General features: G+C 41.2%; 1 protein-coding gene across 2 annotated transcripts in view; it reads left to right on the plus strand.

Moving 5' to 3' along the window:
- Nucleotides 1-7,928: 7,928 nt before the first annotated feature.
- MAPKAPK3 (MAPK activated protein kinase 3) overlaps nucleotides 7,929-24,700 on the plus strand; it is a 90,432-nt gene continuing 73,660 nt past the window's right edge. The window contains exons 1-2 of one of the 2 annotated variants that reach the window (XM_074283354.1): nucleotides 7,929-8,029; nucleotides 9,717-10,097. In XM_074283354.1, coding sequence (XP_074139455.1) covers nucleotides 9,840-10,097 — 258 coding nt within the window. In that variant the 5' untranslated portion in view covers nucleotides 7,929-8,029; nucleotides 9,717-9,839. Of the gene's footprint in view, nucleotides 8,030-8,743; nucleotides 9,016-9,716; nucleotides 10,098-24,700 lie in introns of those variants that run through there. The other variant, XM_074283353.1, reaches the window with a different exon arrangement.

The raw sequence follows: 24,700 nt of genomic DNA on the forward strand, positions 1-24,700 counted from the left end.
GAGTGAATGTAATCTGGATGAAGATCCAGTAAAGAAGGCTGAGAAAGCATATCTTGATCTTAGACCTGCTAGGAAACATTGAACTAGGGTGCAGTATTGAGTTACCCCAGAGAGTTGTCTCTTCTCCACATCACAGAGAATGGTTGGGCTGAGAAGCTGATGGCAGAGATGAAAAGAAGAAACCCAGGAACTAACAGTAACATTTAAGGATTTTTTTTTCAAAGCCTTTTCTGAGAGAAGAATTTGAAAACTTTTCTCACCCCCCCCAATTCACAAAAAACAAAAAACAAAACAAAAAAAAACAGATTTAGATCTAGTAAGACCTTCAGGGTTATCTAGTTTTACGCATTCATTTTGTATATGAGACCAGAAAAGTAAATGATTTGCTGAAGATTAGATTATACATATGGAGCAAAGTTGGAATTCTGGCTCAGTTTTTCCAACTTCAGAACCAGTAATTTTCTACTACCCCATAATACTCAGATAGACAGTGGAAGGCGGGCCCTACTTTCCAACACTCAAAAAAGGAAAGTTCTTGCCTAAATGGAAAAGAAAAATCTAAGTGTCAGGAAAAGGTTGAGTGTGTTGATTTGTTTTTCTTAACTGTTTTTGTTCTATTGGGACCATAGGGGCAACTAGGAAGCGACTGATTTATTTGTTGTTTTGGCATCATTATTTTAAAGAGAACATCAATAAAATATTTTTAAAAAGAAAAGTATTGACATCCAAATTTACATATTTTGCCCAGTTTTACTTGGTTTCTGACTTTTCTAAAGCTCTACTGTGCCATCTACTGGGGAAAAATCTACTTGAAAAAACACTTTATCTATACTATCTTACTTCATTCTTATTACAAACTTTTTAGGTAGTTACTATTATCCTGTTTTATAGATGAGGAAATAATGATCAAGACGCTCCAAGATTTACACAGAGTCATAGAGTATTTGAGAATAAAATCAAACTCAGGTCTTCCAAATTGGATCCAAGACCATTACTTCAACCATTCATGTTTCATTACTGACAGGGACATTAGAAGAGATCACTTAGTCCAGTCACCTTGTTTTAAAGAGGGCATTACCCAGCTTCTGTTATATTTACAGATCTATTAGAACTTGGTATAAGTAGATGGGGGAAGCTGAGTGGCACAACAGATAAATTGTCAGCCCTCAAGTCAGAAAGTTCTTCTGAGTTCAAATATAGCTTCTGACACTTAGCTGAGAGAGCCTGGGTGAAGTCACTTAATCCTGTTTGCCCCAGTTTCCTCATCTGTAAAATGAACTGAAGAAGGAAATGGCAAACTACTTCAGTATCTCTGCCAAGAAAATCCCAAATGCAATTACCAAGAGTGGAACAGAACTGAAATGTCTAAACAAACACAAAGTGGCAAAGACCATACAGTTCCCAAACAATGCATTTCACCTGAAATAAGCAACCAACTCATATTTACTGAGTTTGCAGGATTCTTGGTACTGATTTGCTCTGTAATAGAAGACGAATAAGACATAGTCCCTGTCCTCGAATACCTAAGTGGATCTGTGATTTCTTATGCTCAGGAGTCCCTGTCAATCAGATCACAATTTTTTTTGTGTGTGTGCCTGCCCACCCTGTTTAATCAACTCTTGTTTCCTAAAAGTTCATCCCAAGGATTCTTTCTAGAATAGAGGTATTGTAAAGAAAGCAATTAGGGTGCTGACAGGATTAAAAATCGTCTCACATGAGAACCATTTGAAGGAACTGGAGATGCTTTGCCATCAAAAAACTACAGCTTAAATGAGGGATCTATTCAGTGTTTTGTTTTGTTTTTTAAACCCTGAAAGATTGTACAAATTTGTTTGGTTTGGCCTCAGCAAGCAGAAATGGTATTGAGCAAAGGGAAGAAAAGGGAAAAGATAATGTTGTCAGATGGCAGCTTTTGTCTCTGTAGAGAACTTTTTAATAATGAGACATATTCAAAAATTGGATTAGGTGAACACAGGAAATAATAAGTTCCTTCTCTCTGGAAGTCTTCAAGTGCAGACTGAATCTTTTTATTAAAGATGAGATAGAAGGGGACGGTGAGATAGAAGGATATCCTGCTCAGGTTTATTTCAAACTGGATAACCTCTAAGGTCTCTGCCAACTTTGTGATTCTGTCATATGCCAACTTTTCACAGGAAGCCTGATGGGTAGATGAGATGTAGACAAGCAGGGGAGGGACAGCTAGGTGGGACAGTGGATAGAGTGGGAGTCCTGAAGTCCAGAAGTTCAAATCCAGCCTTACTAACGGTATGATTTCCTTCTTTGTACAATAAGCTGGAGAAGCAAATGGAAAACCACTCCAGTATTTTTGCTAAGAAAACAGTTGTACATGACTGAAATGACTGAGCAACAACAACAAAGAGAAGGAGGGGGAGGGGATCATATAATGAGGTTGTCCTTTGCCTAGTTCCAAGCTACACAAAGTGTTATATAAAAAGTTTATGAAGGAACAGATAATAGAGAAAGAACTAGGCTTGACATCTGAAAGAGTTCAAATTCTGACTCAGACTTTTACTGGCCTGGGTAAATTATTTAACCTCTTCCAGCCTGTTTCCTTATCTAAGGGATAAGATAAGGAGGGAGGACTAAAGTTCAAATGAGATAATATATATATAAAACACTTTACTCATTTCAAAATATTATGTAAATGCTATTAAAAAATTTGTGAAATGTGTGTGATCCCTATCTATTTGACATGAATCAACCCCAGGTCATTATAGAGTCCTGGAGGCTGGGTGAGAGCTAAGGCACATTCCTGCAACATCTGGGTGGGTGGGTGAATGGGAATCTTAAATTTTATGGGGAAGAGCCTTTGCTATACTAAGGCCCCAAAATTCAGTACTTTGATTAAAAAAAAAAATCTTTACTGAGTGCCAACTATGTATATGGCAATCCTGTTTTAGACTCTGATGAAGGAGACTATAGTAAAGCAGTATGAGCTATGCTCATGATACATTTAGTTAACAATCTGAAATTTAAATGAATAGTAGAGGTGGTTCCTGACTTGAGAATTTAAAATTTATTATGGATACACATTTGTATACAACTGCATTACATACACATGCAAACAATGTGGTTCTCTTCAATGATTATGTTAGCCATTGCTTCCCTGTCTCTTTTATTATTCTAAGAATCAGTGTCCTGCTCACTTCAATCCTCTGCCTTCTTCTCTCTTTACCCACTTCTCCTTAGTAACCTCATCCACTTCCGTAATATCAACTACCATCTCTATGAAGATGACATTCAGCTCTTCAAATATGGCTCCAATATCTTCCATACCCTATAGTTCAGCATCATGGGTTTTATCCAAATATCTCCCACTCTACCTTCCTCCCATGCCAGATACTCCTTAAACTCTAAAACTGAACTGATCATCTTACCTTAAAACACAAGGTTGGAGTTACCCTTAATTCTTCATTCTCCCCACTCCCTCCCATATCTAATTAATTGCCAAGGAATGTCATTTCCCAGATCTCTCCTCAATCACCCTCCACTCATGGACTTCACCATAGTTACTTCATAGTTACTACCTCTTCTTTGGATTCTTTCGGCCTTCTAACTAGTCACCTTGTTCTCAGTTTCTCCAATTCATTCTCCCTAGAGCTGCCAAAAGAATCTTCCTAAAGTGTAAGTCTAACTATTCCCTGCTTCTTAGAATGGCTCCCTTTGGCTTCTGGAATGATATCAAAGCAACTTGAGATAGAGAACAAGACATATACTTTTTGAACATTGCCAAATGTGGAAATTTGTTTTGCTTGACTCTGACACACCTGTGTGTGTGTGTGTGTGTGTGTGTGTGTGTGTGTGTGTTTTAAAAAACTTTTGTTTTCTTTTTCCCAATACAGTGAGATGGAAATTAAAGAAAATAAATGCTTGTTAAATGAAAAATAAAATAGAAAATATGCTTTAAAGATGACAAAAATACTCTTCATCCTGGTAGTGTCACAATCTAGCCCCAGGCTACCTTCCAATTTGCTACCATTTAATTTTGCTTATTTTCCAGAAGTCTACAGGTTGTTCTTTTTTTTTCCTGAGGCTGGGATTAAATGACTTGCCCAGGGTCACATAGCTTGGAAGTGTTTGTTAAGTGTCTGAGATTAGATTTGAACTTGGGTCCTCCTGAATTCAAGGCTGGTGCTCTATCCACTGTGCCACCTAGCTGCCCCCTACAGGATGTTCTAATGAAGGACTGGGTTCAGCGTTCTATCCCCTCCCTACATCTGTGATTTTGCATAAGCTTTCCCCCATCCCTGGAATATACTTGCTCATTACCTTTCCACATCTCTTTGTGGTAGCTAAGAATTGGAAATCAAAGGTATACCCATCAATTAGGGAATAATTTATAAAGCTGTGGTTTATGAAATATTATTGTGCTATAAGAAATGACAAGCAGGTTGATTTTAGAAAAACCTGGAAAGACCTACATGAACTGATGCACAGTGAAGTGAGAATCAAGAGAATGTTGCACACAGTAATTCCACTATTAATTGATGAAGAACTATAAATGACTTAGCTATTCTCAGTAATACAATGATCTAAGACACTCCTAAAAGACTAATGATGAAGCATACTATCCACCTCCACAGAAAGAACTGATATTGTCTGAATACAGACTAAAGCATGCAATTTTCACTTTCTTTCATCTTTTTTCTTTTATTCAAGTCTTATTGTACAAATGACAATATGGAAATATTTTATCTAATCGCAAATGTATAACCTTTATCTGCTTACTCTCATGGAGGAGAGAGACAGAAGTAGAATTTGGAACCCAAAACTTAAATTAAAATACTTTAAAAAAAAAAAAAAAGAATCTCTAGTTTCCTTCAAGACTCATCCAAGGTGACAACTCCTATGAGAAATCTTTTTTCTTACCACTATCCCCCTCCACTTCTCCTGCTAGTTGTTAATGAGTTTTTCTTCCTCAGATTACTTTGCTTTTAATTATCTGTATAAAGGTTGTATTCTTCCAGCAAAATGTAAGGTTCTTGAAGGTGGGCTTTTCATTTTGTCTTTGCATTCCTTCTCCTTCTCTTACCCCCTACCATCCCTGATACTTAATAAATGCTTCTCCTTGTAAGCCTTGAAAGTAGAGGAATATATTTACTAGGATATCAATGCGCAGAGCTCTCACTAGTAGAGATCACTGTCCATAAGTACAAGAAGATTAAAAGCAGAAAAATATGTCTTATATATACCAAAATTTATTGCAACATTATTTGTGTGTATGGAGGGAGCTAGGTGCCACAGTGCATAGAACACTGGACCTGGGGTCAGTTAGACCCTAGTAAAATCTAGTCTCAAATACTTACTAGCTGTATGATTCTGAGCAACTCATTTTTATCTTTCAGTTTTTGTTTGTCTCAGTTTTCTCATTTGTAAAATGGGGATCATAATACCTACCTCCAGGCTTGTTATGAGGATCAAATTAGATAATATTTGTAAAGTGCTTAAGACTTAAGTGTTCAATTTTTATAATTGAATTCTTCCTTCTTCATTGTGGTAGCAAAGAACTGAAAAGTAAATAGATGAATATTGCTAAAAATAAAAAAAATTAGTGAATTGTAATATAGTATTATCATTAAATGAATAATTCAGAGAAGCCTGAGTAGACATATGAACTGATGGAGAGTTACATAAGTAGAATGAGAATTACAATATACAAAATGACTAAAACAATAAAAAAGGAAAAAAGAACAAAATGAAGCTTCATAAATATGCATTCTGAAATGACTATTATGTAAAACAAAATATGTCAGTTAAAAAATGGATATCCTGCTTTGTAATAATCTCATAAAGAATCAATAAAAAACTTAAATCCTTTCATAAAGCAAAGAAATGTTGCTTATCTTATAGATTTTGGGTTTTGCATCTGTGAGTTCTTGATTTTGTATAATTGATGTGCTGCTGGTAAATAAGCAGAATTTTTGCAAATCAATTTAAAAATTAATACTACTTTAAATGCACTAGGGGGTGCTGCTGACCAAAATAAACCTGAATAAACCAATTAAAAAATGAATAATCCTTCTGAAAAATCCATATTAATACAGTATTATATAAGGGGAAACCTAGATATGTCTCTATCAGTTTTGCAGAAATTGAAACATACCATAATCCAGTTTGCCTAATTGGGGAGAGGGGGAGGATCCATCTGAATATTAGTATGAGATCAGGAAGTATCTCTAGAATGTCCAACAATACTAGAAGTATTTCTCCATATGATACCAATGACATTTTTGGGGAAACTACCACTGTCCCATTTTTAATCACTAGATAGCCTAAAAATTATTCAACTCAAATATCACCTTATTAATGAATCTTCTGATCATTCCTGTTTCTCTGCCCATCTCAAAGCCATTGGCCAGATTCAAATATGGCAAAGTTAGAAGTCTGGGGTCAAAGGGCCTGGATTCAAATCTTAGCTTCTTTACTTGCTTACTGTGTGACCTCAGACAATTTCCTTCTCCTCTCAGTCATTTAGTTTCCACATCTAAAAATGGAATTAGATTAGAGCTCCAGAGCTAGGAGCATCTTAAAAGGCCATTTAGTCCAAATTTTCATTTTACAAATGAAGAAACTGAGACCTTAGAGGAAGGGTACATGATTTTCCCATACATATAGTAAGCTAATACTTACTGGAATTTCAATCCAGGAAATTTTTCAGCAATAAATCTATGACCCTATTCTATTGGTTTCTCTCTCTTTTTGTGACCCTGATTTGTTGTTCTTACTTTGTTTTTGAAGAGGACCAATACCACCATGGGATGAAGTCTTGACTTGCTAGTGAATTAGATTTATTTAAGTTCAGACAAGTCAGAGGCAGGGTGAAAGTCAGGACAACTGGCAAAGAACTGGATGATGTCTTTGATGTCGGACCAAACTCTAAGCTTTCCATAGAGCCTGCTTCAGCTACTTTCATGGCCCTTGGAACAAATTGTTCATTCCCTCACAGCACCAGGAGAAATCTTCATATGCTTGGGGTAGACACCCCCTAATTTGCCAACAGGTTTGAGGTGCATGGAAAATCCTCAACCTGATTAAACTTCTTTGCTGAGATGATATTTAACTGGCTGGAACTGGCTGCAGCTTCTTAGAGCCACAAGTGAAAGTTGGGAAACAGGTAGACACCAAAAGTGGATGAGAAGCTTTGCTCTGACAATCCTTCAGTGCCTCCTACTTATCCCTTCAGGGGAGGAAGGGGAGAGGGGCACACTAAGAACTTTTCTGCTCTTAAGGACTTCATAGCTTGCCCAGAGATGGACAGATGATACAGTGGGTAGAACTCTGAGAATAGAGATGGTTGTGTGACCCTACCTAAGCAAGTCGCTTAACCGCTAGTCTGTCTGTTTCCTTGACTGGGGAAACAAGGATAATTAAAGCACCTTTCTCACAGGGTACTCGAGAGGATTAAACGAGAAAATAATCTTAAAGCATTCAGCTCAGTGCCTGACACACTGTGATATTTTCTCCTTCTGAGACTGGACCTTAACTCGACGTCCTCCAGGGTACTGCGGAAAGAGCTCAGGATTATCAGGAAAACACTAGGGCTTCTTAAATATTCATGAGGTTTAACATATTTTAGGTGAGAATACTCCTTTACTACTTACTGGCTGTGTGATTTGGGGCACGTTAGAGCCCCTCTTTACACCCGTTTCCTTAATTGCGAAGATGGTCGGACCAGATGACCTCTAAGATCCCTATGACTAATTTCTACCTCTTGCCCAAGGCAAAGGGAAGTTAAATGGAGAGAAGCAACCAAGAGCATCTCGGTCTTTGAGAAGGTACCTTCAAGCTCAGTCCCACAGGTGGCCGAGAGAAGGCAGCAAAGGCACATCTGGCTTAGGGATTGAACCTCCCCTCCCGGGGCGGGAAAAGGCCTCTGCCCCAGCATCAGGATGCTTTCCCTTTTTGCTGCGGGTCAGATTTAGATGGGGCTGGTTCTTTCTTTCTGTCGTCCCTGTTTTCCCAAATCCGAATCCTCTTCTACGAGACCCAGGAGGGTCTTAACCTCAAGGTGGGACTGTGTTTCTCCCCGAACCCCCATTCCCGATCTGACCCTTTTCCCAACAGGAGGTGAAGGAAGACAAGCCAGCCAAGTTGGGGTAGAAAAAAGACCTGTTTATTGATCTGTTTGATTGATTGGTCTTGGCCACGGGAGGACCCGCGTTCGAGTCCCAGCTCTGCTACTAACGTTGCCTTGATCGTGTCACTTATTCCCTCTCCATGGCCCAAGTTTCCTTCTTCGTAAGGCAAGGGAAGTAGAGTTTCCGAAGGTTTCCGAAGGTTTCTACTCCTGCCCAGGTCTACAACTTTTGGTTTTCGCTAGCGCTTTCCGTCGTGGCTTCGGGTGCTCCCCGTCTTCTTTCCTGCAGACCCCCCCTTCCATTTCTGGCACAGTGTGTGTGTGTGTGTGTGTGTGTGTGTGTGTGTGTGTGTGAGAGAGAGAGAGAGAGAGAGAGAGAGAGAGAGAGAGAGAGAGAGAGAGAGAGAGAGAGAGAGAGAGAGTGTGACTATATGTGTGTGTGTGTGTGTGTGTGTGTGTGTGTGTGTGTGTATGGGGGGGGGGGGTTCTTTCTCTGTTGTCCCGTTCTACCTCTGCCCGCTCTTTTCTGCCCTTCCCTAATCTCTGGGCAGCCAAACTTCGCGAGGGCGGGTCGGAGTTCGGGAGGCCTGGAGCTCGGGCGCCGCGGAGTGAGGAAGGGGCGGGGGCGGAGCTCGGGCCGGGATTTCGTTTCCTTTTTTGTCTTTTCTTCCCTCGGAGTAAGAGGCCCCGGGCCCCGCCTGCCCCGCCTCTCCCACTCTCCAGCCGGTCCCCGACCCCGGGTCCTGGCCTTCCCCTTTAAGGGCTAACCGCGCGGGGCCCAAAGTTGGAATGACGCGTGGGGCGGGTCACGTGGGGGCCCCAGGCCAGTGCCTGTCAGCCGCCGTGGCCCGAGCTCCAAGTCCAGTTCCCGGCTCAGCCCCCCTAGTCCGGGCCACCGCCGTCGCCGCCGCAGCCAGGTAGCCTGCCCCTCCCTGTCCCCTCTTCTCTGCTCCCATTTCAAGAGCTTCTAGCTCCCCTCCCCTGCACCTCACCTAGTCGGGACACACCTGGCGCAGCCCCGCGCACCTGCGCCCAGCCTCTCCCTTGCCCTCCGCACCCACTCCGAGCGTGTACCCTTAGCCTCTTCCTGCTTGGCGTCCCCCCGACCCCGGTCATCTCGGCTCAGCCTCAACTCGCTTCTTCACCTGGCCCGCGCAGATCTGGATCTCAACTCCGGTGGAGTCTTCCCCTTCCGCACGTGGATACCGCCCCCCTCCCTCCCAGGCTCTGGCACATCTGTCCTCCACTCCACCTGTGTTCTCACTTTTATTTCTGCCTTCCCACCTGTTCCCCCCCTCCTACCTGCCCACAGCCTCCTTGTCCTCATCCACTTGGCCCCTGCGTTTGGCCCTGGTCCACCTGTCTGCAGTCTCCCCTGTACTTAGCACCCACTTTGTCCCTTTCTGTGCTCCCTCCCACCAAGTTGGCCCAGCCATTACCCTCCAATCCCCCGTTATTCCATCTGAGCCCTCATTTTGTTCCTGCTTCTCACACACACCCCACTTTCACCTCTTCTATTTTTTTTTTTTCTCTGCACTCTTTGGTTCTTATGTCACTTGTCAGGTTGTGGGACAAATTCTTTCTCACTGCTCTGACACCTTCTCCCTCTCTTCCTCAGGTGATGGGCCCAGCCACATACCTGTCTCTCTTCATTACCTTGCCTGAGGCTCTTTCTGAATGAGGGGCCTTCTCTGAAAAGCCCTGTTTGTGGTCATTACTTCCCACGGTCCCTGCTCCTGCCATGGACCCCAGTGGTGAAGGGGAGGAGCAGATACCTGAAGAAGAGACCTCAGGGCCTGGTCCTGGGGGAGCCATCGGAATGGGAATCCAAGAGAATGCCAGGGGTGGGCCTCGGAGTCTGGCCCATGGCAAGGTTGAGCCCAAGAAATATGCAGTCACTGATGATTACAAGCTGTCCAAGCAAGTGCTGGGCCTGGGTGTGAACGGAAAGGTCTTGGAATGCTTCCACAGGGTGACAGGCCAGAAGTGTGCACTGAAGGTGAGTGTGGTCACGTTCCCCCTCCCCACCCAGTCTATCTGCCAGCAGATGCTACAGCTGCTGTATGAGGATTAGTTTAAAGAACTATGGCTGTTTAGCCTAGAGATGAGGGGATTTGAGGAGATATGATTGTTATGTGGTAAAGCCTCGATTGGCCCTAGAGAGAACAACTAGGAACATGAGTGAAAATTGCAGAGGCAGATCTCAGTTCTATATAAGGAGAAACTTTCTAACAATGATGTCCAGAAGCAGAATGGTCCATCGTGGCTCCTGTCACGGAATGTCTTCAAACAGGCTGAATAGCCATTTGTCAGGAATATTATAGCTGGGATTTCTGTTGAATAGACTACATGCTCTCAGAGACTCTTTCCAAACCTGACATTCTCTGATATTTTTTTCTTTCCATAATACCTGCCATCCAGGTTCTTTCTTACTAGAATATGGAGGGGGATGGTAGAAAGAAGGTATCCTAGTGTGTCTGACAGAAAAGTAAAAAGTCAATTACACAGTGTTTTTTCAACTTTAGTTCTTTACTATTACTTGATTTGATTGCCATAATAACTATGAGGCAGGTAGTAGAATTACCACCATTTTCTATTTTACAGATGAGAAAAGTGAGGTCCAAACAATCTGTTCAAAGTCACAGAGTAATGGAGCCTGAGTCTGTGTCTCTTAGAATCCCTTTTCAATGTCCTTTGTACCAAAATAGCTGGCTGTGTGACCCTAGGCAACCTCTCTGCCTCAGTTGCTGTTTCTATAAAATGGGGAAAATAATAGCACCTTTCTCCAAGGGTTGTCATGAGGATAAAATGAGATAATATTTGTAAAATGCTTTGCAAACACATATAAATGCTAGTTATTGTTGTAATGATGAGAATCGTTACTTTTTTATACAAGCCACACTGTTTTTCCCGAGCATCCTTACAGGACTTCTGCCAGTGTCTAATGTTATTACCCTAGAGATTATCTTTTTTTTTTTTTTTTTTTTTTTTTTTTTTTTACTATATTGCCCATTCCTGGACTTGGATGATGGTTGGTTCTGATTTGGCTCATTTGTATAATCAGCAGGTCCCTGCTATGTCATAGAATCACAGAGTATCCAAGCTATATGGGACTTTAGAGGCCATATTGTCCAATCTTCTTATTTTAAGAGAAAGAAATGGCTCCAGAGTAAGGCAATGACTTCTGCAAGGTCACCTGACTAGTTCATGATAGAATCAGGACTAGAACCCAGGCCTCCTGACTGCTAGTTAAGTGTTCTTTATACAACATCAAGCTGGTTCCTTTTTTAAATACTTCAATCTCCCTGTTGCCTGGGTTACCCATGTCTCCCACTACTGCATTGTAAGCTCCCAGAGGGCGGGGACCACATCTTTTCTGCCTCCTCCACATCCTGTCTGCCCACAGCATACTGTATAGAGACTACTTATATATAGATACTTTCTTTATATGGAGATAGCAGAATTGATTCCATTCCCCTTGGGGACATGCATTCCTCTAGGGCTAAAGGCATAGAGTCTGAGCTCTCTGGAGGTCCCAAGGACTGAATTGGAAGTCAATGCAGAGCCATCTTGATTAAGACCTTTGGTAGGAAGAACCAGGGAGCTACAAGTGAGAGATGAGCATGCCAGTGGTGGACAGACCTTCAAGGCTAGCTTTGTTTTGCATCTTTCTACTACACATTTTATGTCCTATGTATTACAGTTATCCCTGTCTGTCATCCTCCTGCTAGAAAATGGTGAGCTCTCTGGGGACAAAGACTTCTATAAACTATAAGTTTCTCAGTACTGGCACAGAATTCTGCTTACAATAGGTGCTTAATAATTGCTTATTGACTTGAACAGGGAGAACCTGGCACAAGGGGACTGGTTTCACGTGGTTCGTGAGTGCCCAGATTCTGAGGTTGTGGGGCCACTTATGTGGGAGGGAGAAAGGATTTGTTCTTCCCCATATGTAAGGGGAAAAGGGCAGGCTTACAGCCTGTGTAGCTGGTACATTCACTGATAGTCCTTCCTGATAAAAATGGAGCCAAACATTGGAGCTACAGAGCTCTATTGACCTCATTTATCACTGAGGAAACTGACTTAGCTGGGACTGGCCAGTACTCTTTTCCTGCCTTCCACGTAAAGGTTGTGTAGATAGTGCCATCCTGTCTCCATAAATGATGACATTTCCTTCTGGCATCTCTTAACTTTCCAAAGCTCTTTTACCTCCTATCAACTCATTTGGTTGTCACCATTAACCATTACCTTGTGAAGTAGAGAGTAGATGTAGAGCTTACCAATTTACAGTTGAGGAAACTCAGGTCATGGGAGAGTGCTTCAGCCTTCTTGTTTCTGGACGGGAACATAGGGCTTTTGATATATAAACCCTATGGCTCCTGAAACCCTCTTGCAAGCTGTAATGGATAGAACCCTGAATTTGGAGTCAGGAGACCTGGCTTTGAAATCTAGCTCTGTTTTTTAATCATCTGTGTAACCCTGAACCCACTTATCTAGACCTCTGTTTCCCTATCTGTGTAATGAGGGGATTAGATTAAATTATCTTCTCTAGTCTCTTCCAACTCTTACATTTTGTGATTCTTTTCATTGGCAGGGCTCAATCTGTGATTGTTGTTGGGGATCCTGGAAAGGGAGTGTGGAGACCCTGTGTTATCCTGTGCTTGCTGTACTCTTGATATATTATTCTCCTGTCTCTAAGCTGATGGTGCCATAGTTTGGTGGATGTGGTTCAGGAGTGTGTTAGAGCCAGTTCTTGCAGGGGACAGAGCTAATTGTTAAATTTTCATGTGTACTTCGCTATTAGCAAACATTACAAATCAAGGCTTGATGGCCTTTCATTGATGACCTAGTCTTAAGAAAGTGATGGAGAAAATGTTAATGCCAATAACACTTAAAATGTATCCTGCATAATTTTTTTAATTAAAGAAAGCCAGTTTTTAAGCACTTATCAAAACACTATGTGGTGGGACCAAAGTCACAGGGCTAGTTCTAAGAGGCTCACAGTTACAAAGACATGTGCAGTCTTTACAAAAGTTATGTAGGGGGCCCTCTCTGTAGGGGAACTTCTTTTTCTCTTTGGTAGCAATTTCTAAAGAGTATATCTTTCTGCCCTTGAAACTAGAGCTGATATGATTCTCTCTTAAGTGCTTTTTTTTTTCCTTTTGGATCTAAGAAAAAAAGGGTAAAGTACCATGGGAGAACTTTAAATATCAGTGAATATATCTTTTTCTTCAATCTTTCCCTCCCCCAACCTCCTCTTTTTTTTTATATCCCCTATTCTAGCAAGAGGAGCTGACAAAATCGGCAGGGATAGGGGAGACCCAGCCCTTCTTATATGCTTGTCAATGTCAGAATTCTTGATGGGTGTGAGTGAGGTCCTGTTCTAGGTCCTGTTAGCTCCTAGACTGAAAAAGCAAAGTGGCCATTGAGGGACCAATCTATTGGAAAGACCATAGGGGTAGGAGCCAGAAGATGAGTTTGAATTCTCACTCTTGCCTTTGACCTAGTTGTATGCCTTTAGTCAAGTTTGACATTTAATTTTTCTGTACTTCTAAAGATGATGGGAACAGTAATATATACTCTCCTTGTCTCATAGAATCTAATGAAATGGTATACAGAGAGTCTTTGAAAACCTTAAATATGCTGAGATGTAGACAATTCTTACCAGTCTTCACCAAAATCTTCCTCTATTAACTTTTCCTGGCTTCATACAATTATACTATTTGAACATAACTGTTGATAAGACCTGCTATGGTTCAGTGTGTAGGGAAATTCTGGGTTCAAATCCCACCTTAGACACTTACTAGCTGTGATTCTAAATTGTTTTTTGACCTCCCTCAGCCTCAGTTCCCTTGTCTTCTAAGTGGGGGAAGTGTATTCAGTGACCTCTAAGGTCTCTTTTTGCTTCGAAAATCTATAATTCTATGACTTCTTGCCCCAAAATGGGTTGTTGTCTGAAAGCCAGCCTAGCTAGCTTAGAAAACTCAGACTCTTAGAGATGAATTTTTTTTTAAACCACAACAACTCATAAAAACATTTTTTTTAAGCAGACAGGATTGTAGTCTGCACTAATGGAGAAAGGATCCAAATAGATGAGATCATGAATCTTTTCAGGATGCTGAAGGACAGGTATAGAATGATGTCACAGAAAAAGGGCTGGACAGTTCAAGACCTGCCTCTGACCTATAATGATCTTTACAAGTCACTCATCCTTGTAGTTTCCTCAGCAGCATCCCTGCCTCTTCTCTCTCTGACTCTCTTTTTTAAACCCAGCCATAACTTTTGCTGTTTTGCAAGTAGTCCTTACTTTCTATCCTTTTTTTTTTAAATTAAAGCTTTTTATTTTCAAAACATAGGCATGGACAATTCTTCAACATTTGTCCTTGCAAAACCCTGTGTTCCAATTCCCTCCCCTTCCCCCACTCCCTCCCCTATATGGCAAGTAGCACAATATATGTTAAACATGGTAGAAATTTATATTAAATCCAATATATGTATACATATACAATTATCGTGCCATACAAGAAAAAAAGAGAAGCAAAATAAAATGCAAGCAAACAACAAGAAGAGTGAAAATGCTATGCTGTGAACCACATTCAGTTCTGTCAGCTCTCTCTCTCTGATTGTAGATGGCTCTCTTCATCACTGAACAATTGGAACTGGTTTGAATCACCTTGTTGAAGAGAGCCACATCCGTCAGAATTGATCATCATATAATATTGAAGTTGCCGTGTACAATGATCTCTTGGTTCTGCTCATTTCACTTAACATGAGTTCATGTAAGTCTCTCCAGACCTCTCTGAAATCATCTTGCTGGTCATTTCATACAGAACAATAATATCCCATCACATTCATATACCATAACTTATTCAGCCATTCCCCAACTGATGGGCAGTTTTTTTTGTCACTACAAAAAGGACTGGCACAAACATTTTTACACATGTGGGTCTGGGCAGCTCTCTTAAGACAAAAGAGTTGTCTATTTGTCTTAATGGAGAGAGATTTCCTGCATAGATGAAATCACTGCTGTTCTCCTATCTCTCCCAAAAGTGATTACCTATTTAACAGGAATGTTGTACGAGAACCCTTTGTAAACTCTAAGGGGCTGTTTTAGTGTAAACACTTTTTGCTGTTAATTGTTTTGCAGTAGCAGGGCTTACTTTTTGACCCAGAAAGTTCTTCCTTTTTGCTATAAGAAGTGCATGGGTAGTAACAACTGGGCAGTGCCAACATTCTGAGAAATCCATTCTGGAAGCTGATCCTCCAAAAGGCCTTTTCTGCTGCTATGGCCTGCTCCAGAAGGTACCCTGGAGAGAGCTTCAAGTTTTGATAATATTTAGGAGGGGGAGGAGAAATGGGAGGAAACTGTCAAGCTAGGCATCTGCTTCCCAGGACACTTCCTAATGACTGGTAGGAGCTGGTTCTAAAGACAGCACTCTTTATCTTCTGTGCCCAGCCTTGAGATTGCAATGGCCGGAAGTGTTTATCTGGCCATAGCCTCTTCTTGGACCGAATTATTATTTCCTTTTGCCATCAGTCTACTGTCTGTAGCTATCACTAGAAACCAGAAGGGAAGAACTATCAGTTGCTTCCCTTTCTCTCTCCCTCCATTCTTTCCTCTTCTCTTGCCCAATCATTCAGTCATTATTTATTAAACCCCTAGCATGTGCTGACCTTGTTCTAAGTCCTCTGAGGGAAGAGATTGGAGAACGTGCAGAATCATTTGCCATGTAGTTGCAGTATTTAGGGAGCTCAGAGTGTATAGGGAATACAAGACTTGAACGTAGGAAAAACGTACTAAATAGTACCAGGCTGTGGATGGCCACTGCTGGTTGAGCAGGGCAGACAGTAGAAGAGTTTAGAGGAAGGAAAGATTTCTGTGAGGTGATGTGGACAGAGAAGGCTTCCTGAAGGAGGGGGGAGGGAACTTAAGCTGGGGCTGTGAAGGAGACTTAGAAATAACTTCTCCATAAGGAAATGCTTAGGGTATGAATTTTGTTGTTTTTTTGATCAGTCATTTTCCATTTGTGTCCAACTCATCATGAGTCCATTTGGGGTTTTCTTGGCAAAGATACAGGAGTGGTTTGCCATTTCCTTGTTCAACTCATTTTAGAGATGAGGAAACTGAAACAAAGAGGGACAAGTGACTTGACCAGGATCACATAGCTAGTAAGTAGTAAGGCTAGATTAAGACCAAGACCTAGCTGCCCTGAAAAGATGTGAATACAAAGAATGAAATATGTCCCTGTTCTTCAATTATAAGGCTTGAATTCTAGTTCTGAGTCTTCCACTAACAGCGTTGCATTAGACAAGTCACTTAACTTCAGTGATCCTGTAAAATGGGGGAGGTATGGACTACATATCCTTCCAGCTTTAAAATAATCAATTGTTAGAGAGAAGAGGCTGAGGAGGAAGAAGCCTGGAATCATATCCTTGAGTAGATCAACCCAATGGAAACCTGCCTGAAAGCCAAGTCCCAAAAGCTCTTGGTTTAAAAACATCTGATATTTAGTTGCCTGGGCTGAGGTAGGAGGAAGGGAGAAGGTGGGTGGGTGAATCATAAAATATCAGAGCTAAAAGGAATCCTAGAGATCAGCTTGTCCAACCCCCACATTTTAGATGAGGAAACCGAGAGTAGGTGAGGTCAAGTGGTTTGCCTGAGGCAAGTAAGTAGAACTGGTACTAGAGACCTGCCTTTCCCATTTCTGTCTCAGCCTCTTTCCATTAATTCAGACAAGAGGGGATTCAGATGGCTCATCAGAGACCTTGGATGCTTTCAGCAACCCTCTGACCAGAGCTGCTCCCAAGAAGACCTATCCAGTCTGGCCGTGCCTTACTTTTTGCCAGCCTGCTGGTGAGCTACAGGCTGGATAGTTCATTACATGAATAATTAACCTTGATATTGAGGCTCATCTGGAAAAGACTGGAGATCAAAGCCCACTCAAATGAACAGTGAATCCCATGAAGTGATCTTGAGTATTTGAATTCTCACTTGAGTATTTGAATTCAAAGTCGAATATGGCACTTGGTTCTAACCCAATGGAAATAAGCAGTGCAAATTTGAATAATGTGAATTGTATAATTTCATACTAAGACACTCAAGACTTAGGTTACAAAACTGAGGCCCAAAGGAATTATGACTTGCCCACAATGGTAGATAGGAAATGTTGGGGCTAAATTTTGAACCAGGGCTCTCTGCTCCCAAATCCATTTATCTATGGCTGCCTCTAAGAGTCACCTAGAAACTTCAGTGTGTAGGAACCCTAAGTTTTCTCAGAAAAGAAATTCCTCCTTTATTTACTTTCTTTTTCCTAATCTGACAGACCTCAGTTTTGGTTAGAGATGGTTTAGAACAGTGGTTATCAATCTCAAATAGAAATGGATTTTGCAGGCTTCATGCTGACTTAAAAATGACAAATTGTCATTATGTTGTATTTCATTTTTGTTCATTTTATTAAATATTTTTCAGTCTTAATCTGGTTTGGGCCACACTATGGTGTTTTGCAGAAGATTTTTTTTTCTATAAGAGCTATCTTCTTCCTTTTTTTGTTATTTAAAAACTTTTTTTTAGCTTTTTATGTTCAAAATATATGCCCAAATAGTTTTCAACATTCCTTCTTGCAAAGCCTTGTGTTCCAAAGTTTTTCTCTCTCCTTTCCCCCTACCTCCTTCCTTGGACATCAAGTAATCCAATATCTGTTAAACATGTTGCAGAAGATTCTTAAGAAAATCACTGGATCGCTTATGATTCCTGGAGCTTCCCTGTCTTCCTAAGTTGACCCTACAAATCTACAGGATCAGGCAAGGAAAAACCATGTCTTCTTTCTCTTATTATATATGTACTATAAGAGGTTTGGTTTGTTCAGATACACAGAAAACCTACTACACTATAAAGTCTACAGTGGTAAGGACCTTTTCTTACCTCACCTTTCTCTCTCTCATTACTTAGCTGTCCAAAGTAGATGCTTACAAAATGTGTGTTTAGTTAAATAGCATTGTTTCTCAGAGGTACTTCTTAGCCTTCAAGAGTCAAATGCCCTGCCTTAGCTTAAAACCAGAAGAAAGGAATTCACAGCCAATATTTATTGAATGTATTTATTTCTCTCTCAGCTCCCTGTGTCAGAGCTGGACTCACTGTACTCTTGATGAGCATGTGGCTTATTGGGGAATATAAGGACCCTTTAACACTTAAAAAAAACTTAAAGGGAGGTAAAGTCATGAAAACAACCACTGTACTAGTGGCTCAGAGAAAGGAAGGGGGCTGGGAGCTTGGTGGTCAGAGAAGGCTTCCTGTATCTTGAGTTGGATATTAAACAATGGATAAAATTGTCTTAGCATGACCATTGTGAAGTAGATGTCTGAATACGGTAGCTTTTCACCCTTGCCAGTGTAATCTAAATGGCATTAATGTTCCTGGGATCAGAGAGAATTCCAGAGTGTTTCAACTGGGGTGAGGGAAGGGGCTATAAAAATCACAGAAGTCAATTGCCCCATTTTAAATGGGAGAAATTGGAGAAAAAAAAGAATTATCAAAGACACTCAGTGAATTAGTGGTAGACATGGGCTTAGAATTCCCCAATTCCAAACCCTTTACTTTTCCCCCTGTATTTCTCCTGAGGACAGTTAGAAGAGTTTGGTTGATTCAAGCATTCAGTCATACAGGAAGTAGAAAGACTGGGCTGATGAGGATTGCCCATGATGGGCACTTAATAATTGTTTGCTTGAGTGGAATTAACAGACCCTGAGCCTTGCTGAGATATAATCTCTACTCCTAATTGCAGTCTGGGGGCCTGGTCTTCATTTTGTGATGGCAGACTTGCTGCAGACACAGGGTCTCTTGGCTACACAACTTCAAATGGTTCTTGCAAATGAAAGCTAATTAAAAGAACTTTATTGTTCTTCATGCTGCAGCTTAATGAGATTTTTTTTTTAAAAAACTTGGACAAAATCCACAGAATCACCTGCCACAGTATTGGGTGTTATGGGGAGGAAAATGACCAAAATGAGTTCTCTTGGCTCCTATTTTCAGCCTGGCAAATTCCAAAGTATTAGCCCAAAATAATAATAACAGTATCAACAACAGTAGCAGCAACATCTCTGATGTATCTCCTGTTTTTAAGTTTACAAAGTATTTCTTTCACAACAGCTCTGTAAGGTAGGTAGTAGACAAGTATTAGCATTCCTGTTTTTACATAGAGGGAAACTGAGATTTGGAGATGGCCTTTTTTCAGTATTCCATAGCCTCACCTCAGGCCCAGTTTATTTCCACTATACCATCCTTTTTCTTTTTCCTTGATCAGACCTTGTTGGTCTTTTGAAAGGGATTAGAATACCAGGATACAACTTGCTTCTTGTTCTCTTTAGTGAACCAGAGTCTGAGGCTCCCCCATCCCTTCTGTTTCCATTCTTCTGCTCTCATGTCTATCACTTCCAGATAGAGTAGAATGCCCCATCTCTCCCAGAAAGGTCCTGGAAGCCAGATAACTGGAGAAGAGACTGAGTAACCTTTCATTAGGAATGTGTAATAAAGAGGATGGCCTGCTGCTCAGTGGCTATTTAAAACTCCAAGTCCTAAATAGAACCTTGCAAGGTTCCTGTCCCCAGAGTTATCCATCACCACCATCTCATCTCTGTGTCATGTACTGTGGAGATCCCAGGAGGAGATGTGACCTGGCTCTCTCCTTCCTTCCCACACGGATCTCTCTCCACCTGAGCCCCTAGCATGGTAGGGATTATCTGCTCTTTAGGCCAGCCTCTAACTTTTCAGCTCCTCTTTATACTTCTCTCTTTCTTCTTCTTTCTCTTCTACCCCATCTTACCTTAAGGAAAGCCTCTATTCTCAGCCTGAGAGTCAGATAGAGTGTACCAGGGGGTCCCTCCTCTGCCATATCTCCCCAGCAGAAGTCAGGGTCTTGGGAATGCTACAAGAGTTTATACAAGCCTACAGCGTCAGAGGTAGAAGTGGTCACGCAGTCCAAGCCTGTCAATATCCAATGAACAGCTCAATTGCTTTTAAATGCTTGAGAGGCTTTCTTGTAAATAAATGAGTCTCTTTGACTTTTTAACTACAAGGACAGAAAAGAGAGGACGTGTACAGTATTAGCAACAGGACTGAATTCTGAGTCAGAGGAACTGGATTCAAATTCTGCATGTGCTACTTGGACAGGTTACTTCTAGGATTCAGGTGAAACAGATGCCCTTTCACCTCTAAATCTGTGTTTCCATGAAATAGAAAAGTAATGGAAATTTCACTTGTGGTAGGTTTAGGATTAGGCAGATTCTGATTCCTAATACTATGTTCTTTTTAAGTCACAGCTTTACTACTTATCAGCAATGTGACCCTGAACAGATCACCTAATAATAGCTCACATTTCTATAGCAACTTTAGAGTTTATAAGGGCTTTCTTCAAAAATAACCCTCTGGCCTGGGGAGTGCATGGCAATATTCCTGTTTTGCAGATGAAATCTCAGAGAGGGTAATTTGTTTACTCTTATTTGCTTCTTTTTTGATTTTCTCTATTTTCTTAAGAGCCTCTCTGGATTCTCCTCCCATACTCCTCTCAACCCCAACACACACACATTTGAAGCAAAATAGTATCCTGTTTCATGGGGAAGGAGTTTGAAGCTATCAGATGGAAATTTCAGTTCCTTTCCTCAATTTCTAAGAATTGTTCAGGGGCTGAGGAAAGCGTCCCTATTCTTCACTGAGGTTGAATGAAGTGACTTGCTTACAGAGTCCCACCATCTTCTACCTGTGCTCTTGGTCCTATATCCCTCCCTCCTGCTTTCCCTTCTTCTGGACCTCCTTCCTGTGAGGTCCAGAAAGTTCTCTTGATCCTTCTACCCCATCCAGCCATCTCTTTCTATCTATTCAGGGTCCAATTTCTCTAGAGATTCTTTATCTGAGGTCTTTATTTTTTTCTCCACCTTCTCCTTAACTACTTATATGGTTTTGCCCTGGCTCTATAAAAGCTACTATCTCAGAGGTCACTAGCAGACTTAATCTTATCACCAATCCAGTGGTTTGATATTATAGTCCTTGTCCTTCTTGACTTCTTGGTGAAGCTATCTGTCCTTCTGAATACATTCTACTCACTCAACTCCAGGGACACCTCACTCTTCGGCCTCTTTTATCTCCAAATAGATTTCACTGTTTCTTTCCCCAGTGTTCTGTCCTTGATCCTCATCTCGTTCTTTACTCTTTCTTTTGGTAAGTGCACTGATTGCACCAGTCTCAGCAATCACCTCTCTGCAGATGATTCTTAAATCTAATCTCCACTCCTGTCATGCTTTCTTAGCTATGAAGGGAGCCAGCACATTACGGTAGATAAGGCTCTGACTCCAAAATCAGAAGATCTTTGTTCAAATCCCACCTTGCACTCTTACTACGTGTGACTTCATCTCTCTGGGCCCCAGTTTCCCCATCAGTCAAATGAGGAGGTTGGACCAGACCCTTTGGAGGGTCCTGACCTGTGAGCCTATGATCTCTAAGATCTCCATTACAAGACATCTCTATCTTATGTCCCACCAGTGCCTTAAAGTCAGCATGAAACAAATGTGCTTTATTATCTCTCTTCTACAACCTTTTCCAGCTTTGACTTCATTATTTCTGTTAATGATATCACCATGCTAGAAAACCAAGAGCTTCCTGGTTCCCTTTTGTTAACCATGTTTCTTCTTTCTGAAATACCTTTCTCAATTTTTTCCCTCTTAAATCTCATCTTATTCTTCTAAAGAACCACTCAAATGCCATCTCCTCCAGGAAGCCTTCCCAAACCCTGCTCTATCGCTAGTCAATAATGACCGTTTCCCTTCTTAGCTATCTCCTAACACTCTGTACCCCTCTTCCATACTTATGTACTACATTGTGAACAAACACCATGCCTTTTTTTTGTGCTAAGCACAGAGCTCCCCGTACAATGTGCTTAACACATGCTTTATTATTGTTGTTGTTATTGTAGTTAAATATTCTGAACAAGTTGTTCTTTTTATTAAGACAAAAATCTGCCTTTTACAAGTTTCTGCCCATTTTATTTATTTATTTTAGTTCTCTCCTCCTGGGCCAAGGAGGACAAATCGAATCCCCTTTTCCCATGATGGCCTTGCTGATATTTGAAGGCAAACAGTCTACTAATAATAACTGACATTTATATTGGGCTCTAAGGTTCTACAAAGTACTTTGCATACATTCTCATTTTGTCCTTGCAATAATCCTGTGAGAGAAGTATCATATGAGTTTTATTACTCTCATTTTGCCCAGGAGGAACCTGAGGGTCAGGAAGGTCATTATTGTTCCTGGTCACTGTGGTAATAAGTATCAGAGGTAGGCTTAAAAAAAACAACAACCCTCTTCTGAGTTCTCTTTCTACTGCACTATCTTCTCTCTGTCTAGTCCTTGAAGTTAGTTTCATTGAAGGATAGAGAAAGTAAGTGGGTGTGATAGCAGAAAGGCAACTAACATTAGACTTGGAAGACCTGATTTTGAATCCTGTCAGCTGTGTGACCTCAGGCTGGTCACTTACTCTCTTTGTTATACTTGCTTTCTCTGAGAAATGAAAGTAATTATACCTTCCCACCTCTCAGGGCATTGTGGGGAAAATCTTTCCGTAAACCTTAAAGAAATACTGAAATGGGAGTATTAAACCTGGTCCTTGCTTTGGTGTGAGGATGGGCTGTGTCCCCTTGGAACCCTGATAGAACAATTAGCTCTTGGTCTAGAGCTAGATTAGTCTGGGAGGGTTTCCTGGAAAAGAGATTGGAGCTGCAATGTGAATCATGGGCATATTTTGAATGAGGGGAAGAGATGATATTCCAGGTGAGAGGCAGCCTCCTAAGATTTAGAGTTGTCCAAAGGTGGAAAGGCCATTTTAAGAGGCTGTGGGTGAAGATCTTCAAGTAGAGGGCTGGATGGACTCTTGTTGGTAGTGGAGATGATTTTCAGGTATAAATTGGACTAGATGGCAGCTCAAATTATGTGTTTAGATGCAACTTTGAATAAAAGCTTGGAGGTGGGAATGGGTAGCGTGTGGGGGACAGTGAGGAAATTAGCTAGAGGGGGAATTTAATTTGAGTGAGGTACAGATTTTAGAGAGCTTCATTTTAGAGGAGTGGGCACATGGAGATAAAAGATCTGACTGCCTAAAGACTTGCAGCACAGATGCAACTGGCAAGAACTATCAGTATCTGGGGCAGCAGAAGGAGCAATGTCTTCTCCTCATTTCTCTGTGCTCCATTGGCAGGGCAGAAATAAGGTCAAATAGGACAGTGAGGATGGAGCTCAAGCACTGTTCCCTCCCTCCATGTCTATCCTCTGTCACCAGTTCCATGGGACCCTTCAGGTCTCATTCAGGCAGCTTCTGATGAATAATGGTGATGTGCTTTACAAGCCTAAAGTGATTGTGTTTGAGGTAGGTACTTAAAAGCTAAGTTTACATTCTGCAGACTGTTTGAGTCTTCCTGGGTTTAGACCTTAAGGGCCCTATTGGGCTCCATTAGTTAAGGAAAATGGATTCATTTGGAGGCAAATGGCCCTGGACCCACTTAGCTTTGTAAGGAACTTTCTTCCCCTCTTGATTTCTCTCTCCATAAGGAAGAATGTCTCTGACATTAGTAGTGACTGCTAAGACACTGGCACAGATGGGGACTGTTCAGTTGTTTGTTTTTACAGGGCTTTACTGCTTCTAAAATGCTTTCAAATACAATTCCATATCTAATCCTCTTGGCAGCAATCTAGTAAGGCCTGTAAAACAAGGAACAACCCAATTTACAGATGGACAAATAGAGATAAGAGGGATTGCCACATAATTAGTGAGTGGTAGAGCTAGCCCTGGAGCCCATGTTATGTGACTTCAAGTCTTTGCCCCCTTTTACTAAATACTCTTCCTTTCAAAAGCCAAAATCTGCCTTCATTCAAAGGCTATGCTGTTAGAATGAGCAGCAGCAAAAAAGACTAGTATTCTTGCAGCTAGCACTCCTGACAGAGCATTCTTTGTCATTGGACTCAGTTTTCACATCTGAGAAATGGGGAGGATGTGGATGAAATTAAGAAATATCAAGAAGCTCTATCGGCTTGCATATACACAAGTGAGACACAGAGGAGACAGCATAGAAAGAAAACTTTGTGTTGGACATAATGGAAACTTTTGTCATGGTATAATAATACAGATTTAGAGATAAAAGAGATCTTTGTTGTGCAGTTGTACCTGACTCTTTGTGATCTCATTTGGGGTTTTCTTGGCAAAGATACTTGGGAGTGGTTTACTGTTTCCTTTTTTAGGCCATTTTACAAATGAGGAACTGAGGCAGAGTGACCTGTCTACAGTCATACAGCTGGTATGTGTCTGTGGTGAGATTTGAATTCATCTTCCTGACTCTAGGTCCTGTGGTTTATTTGCTATGTCAGCTAACTGCCTTTAGAAGTAACCTTAAAGATACCTAGCCCAGTCTCTTCCTGGTGGAATAGGAAACTGAGAGCAGAAGGGACACAGCCAAAGTTTCTTGGCTAATGAATGACAGAGTCTACTTATTGAAACCCAGGTCCCTCAGTGGCAAAGCCAGCTCTCTTGCCAACACCCCATAATCAAACTTGACATCCCTTTGAAG

This window comes from Sminthopsis crassicaudata, chromosome 1, assembly GCF_048593235.1.
Source record: "Sminthopsis crassicaudata isolate SCR6 chromosome 1, ASM4859323v1, whole genome shotgun sequence".
Classification (NCBI taxonomy): Eukaryota; Metazoa; Chordata; class Mammalia; order Dasyuromorphia; family Dasyuridae; genus Sminthopsis; species Sminthopsis crassicaudata.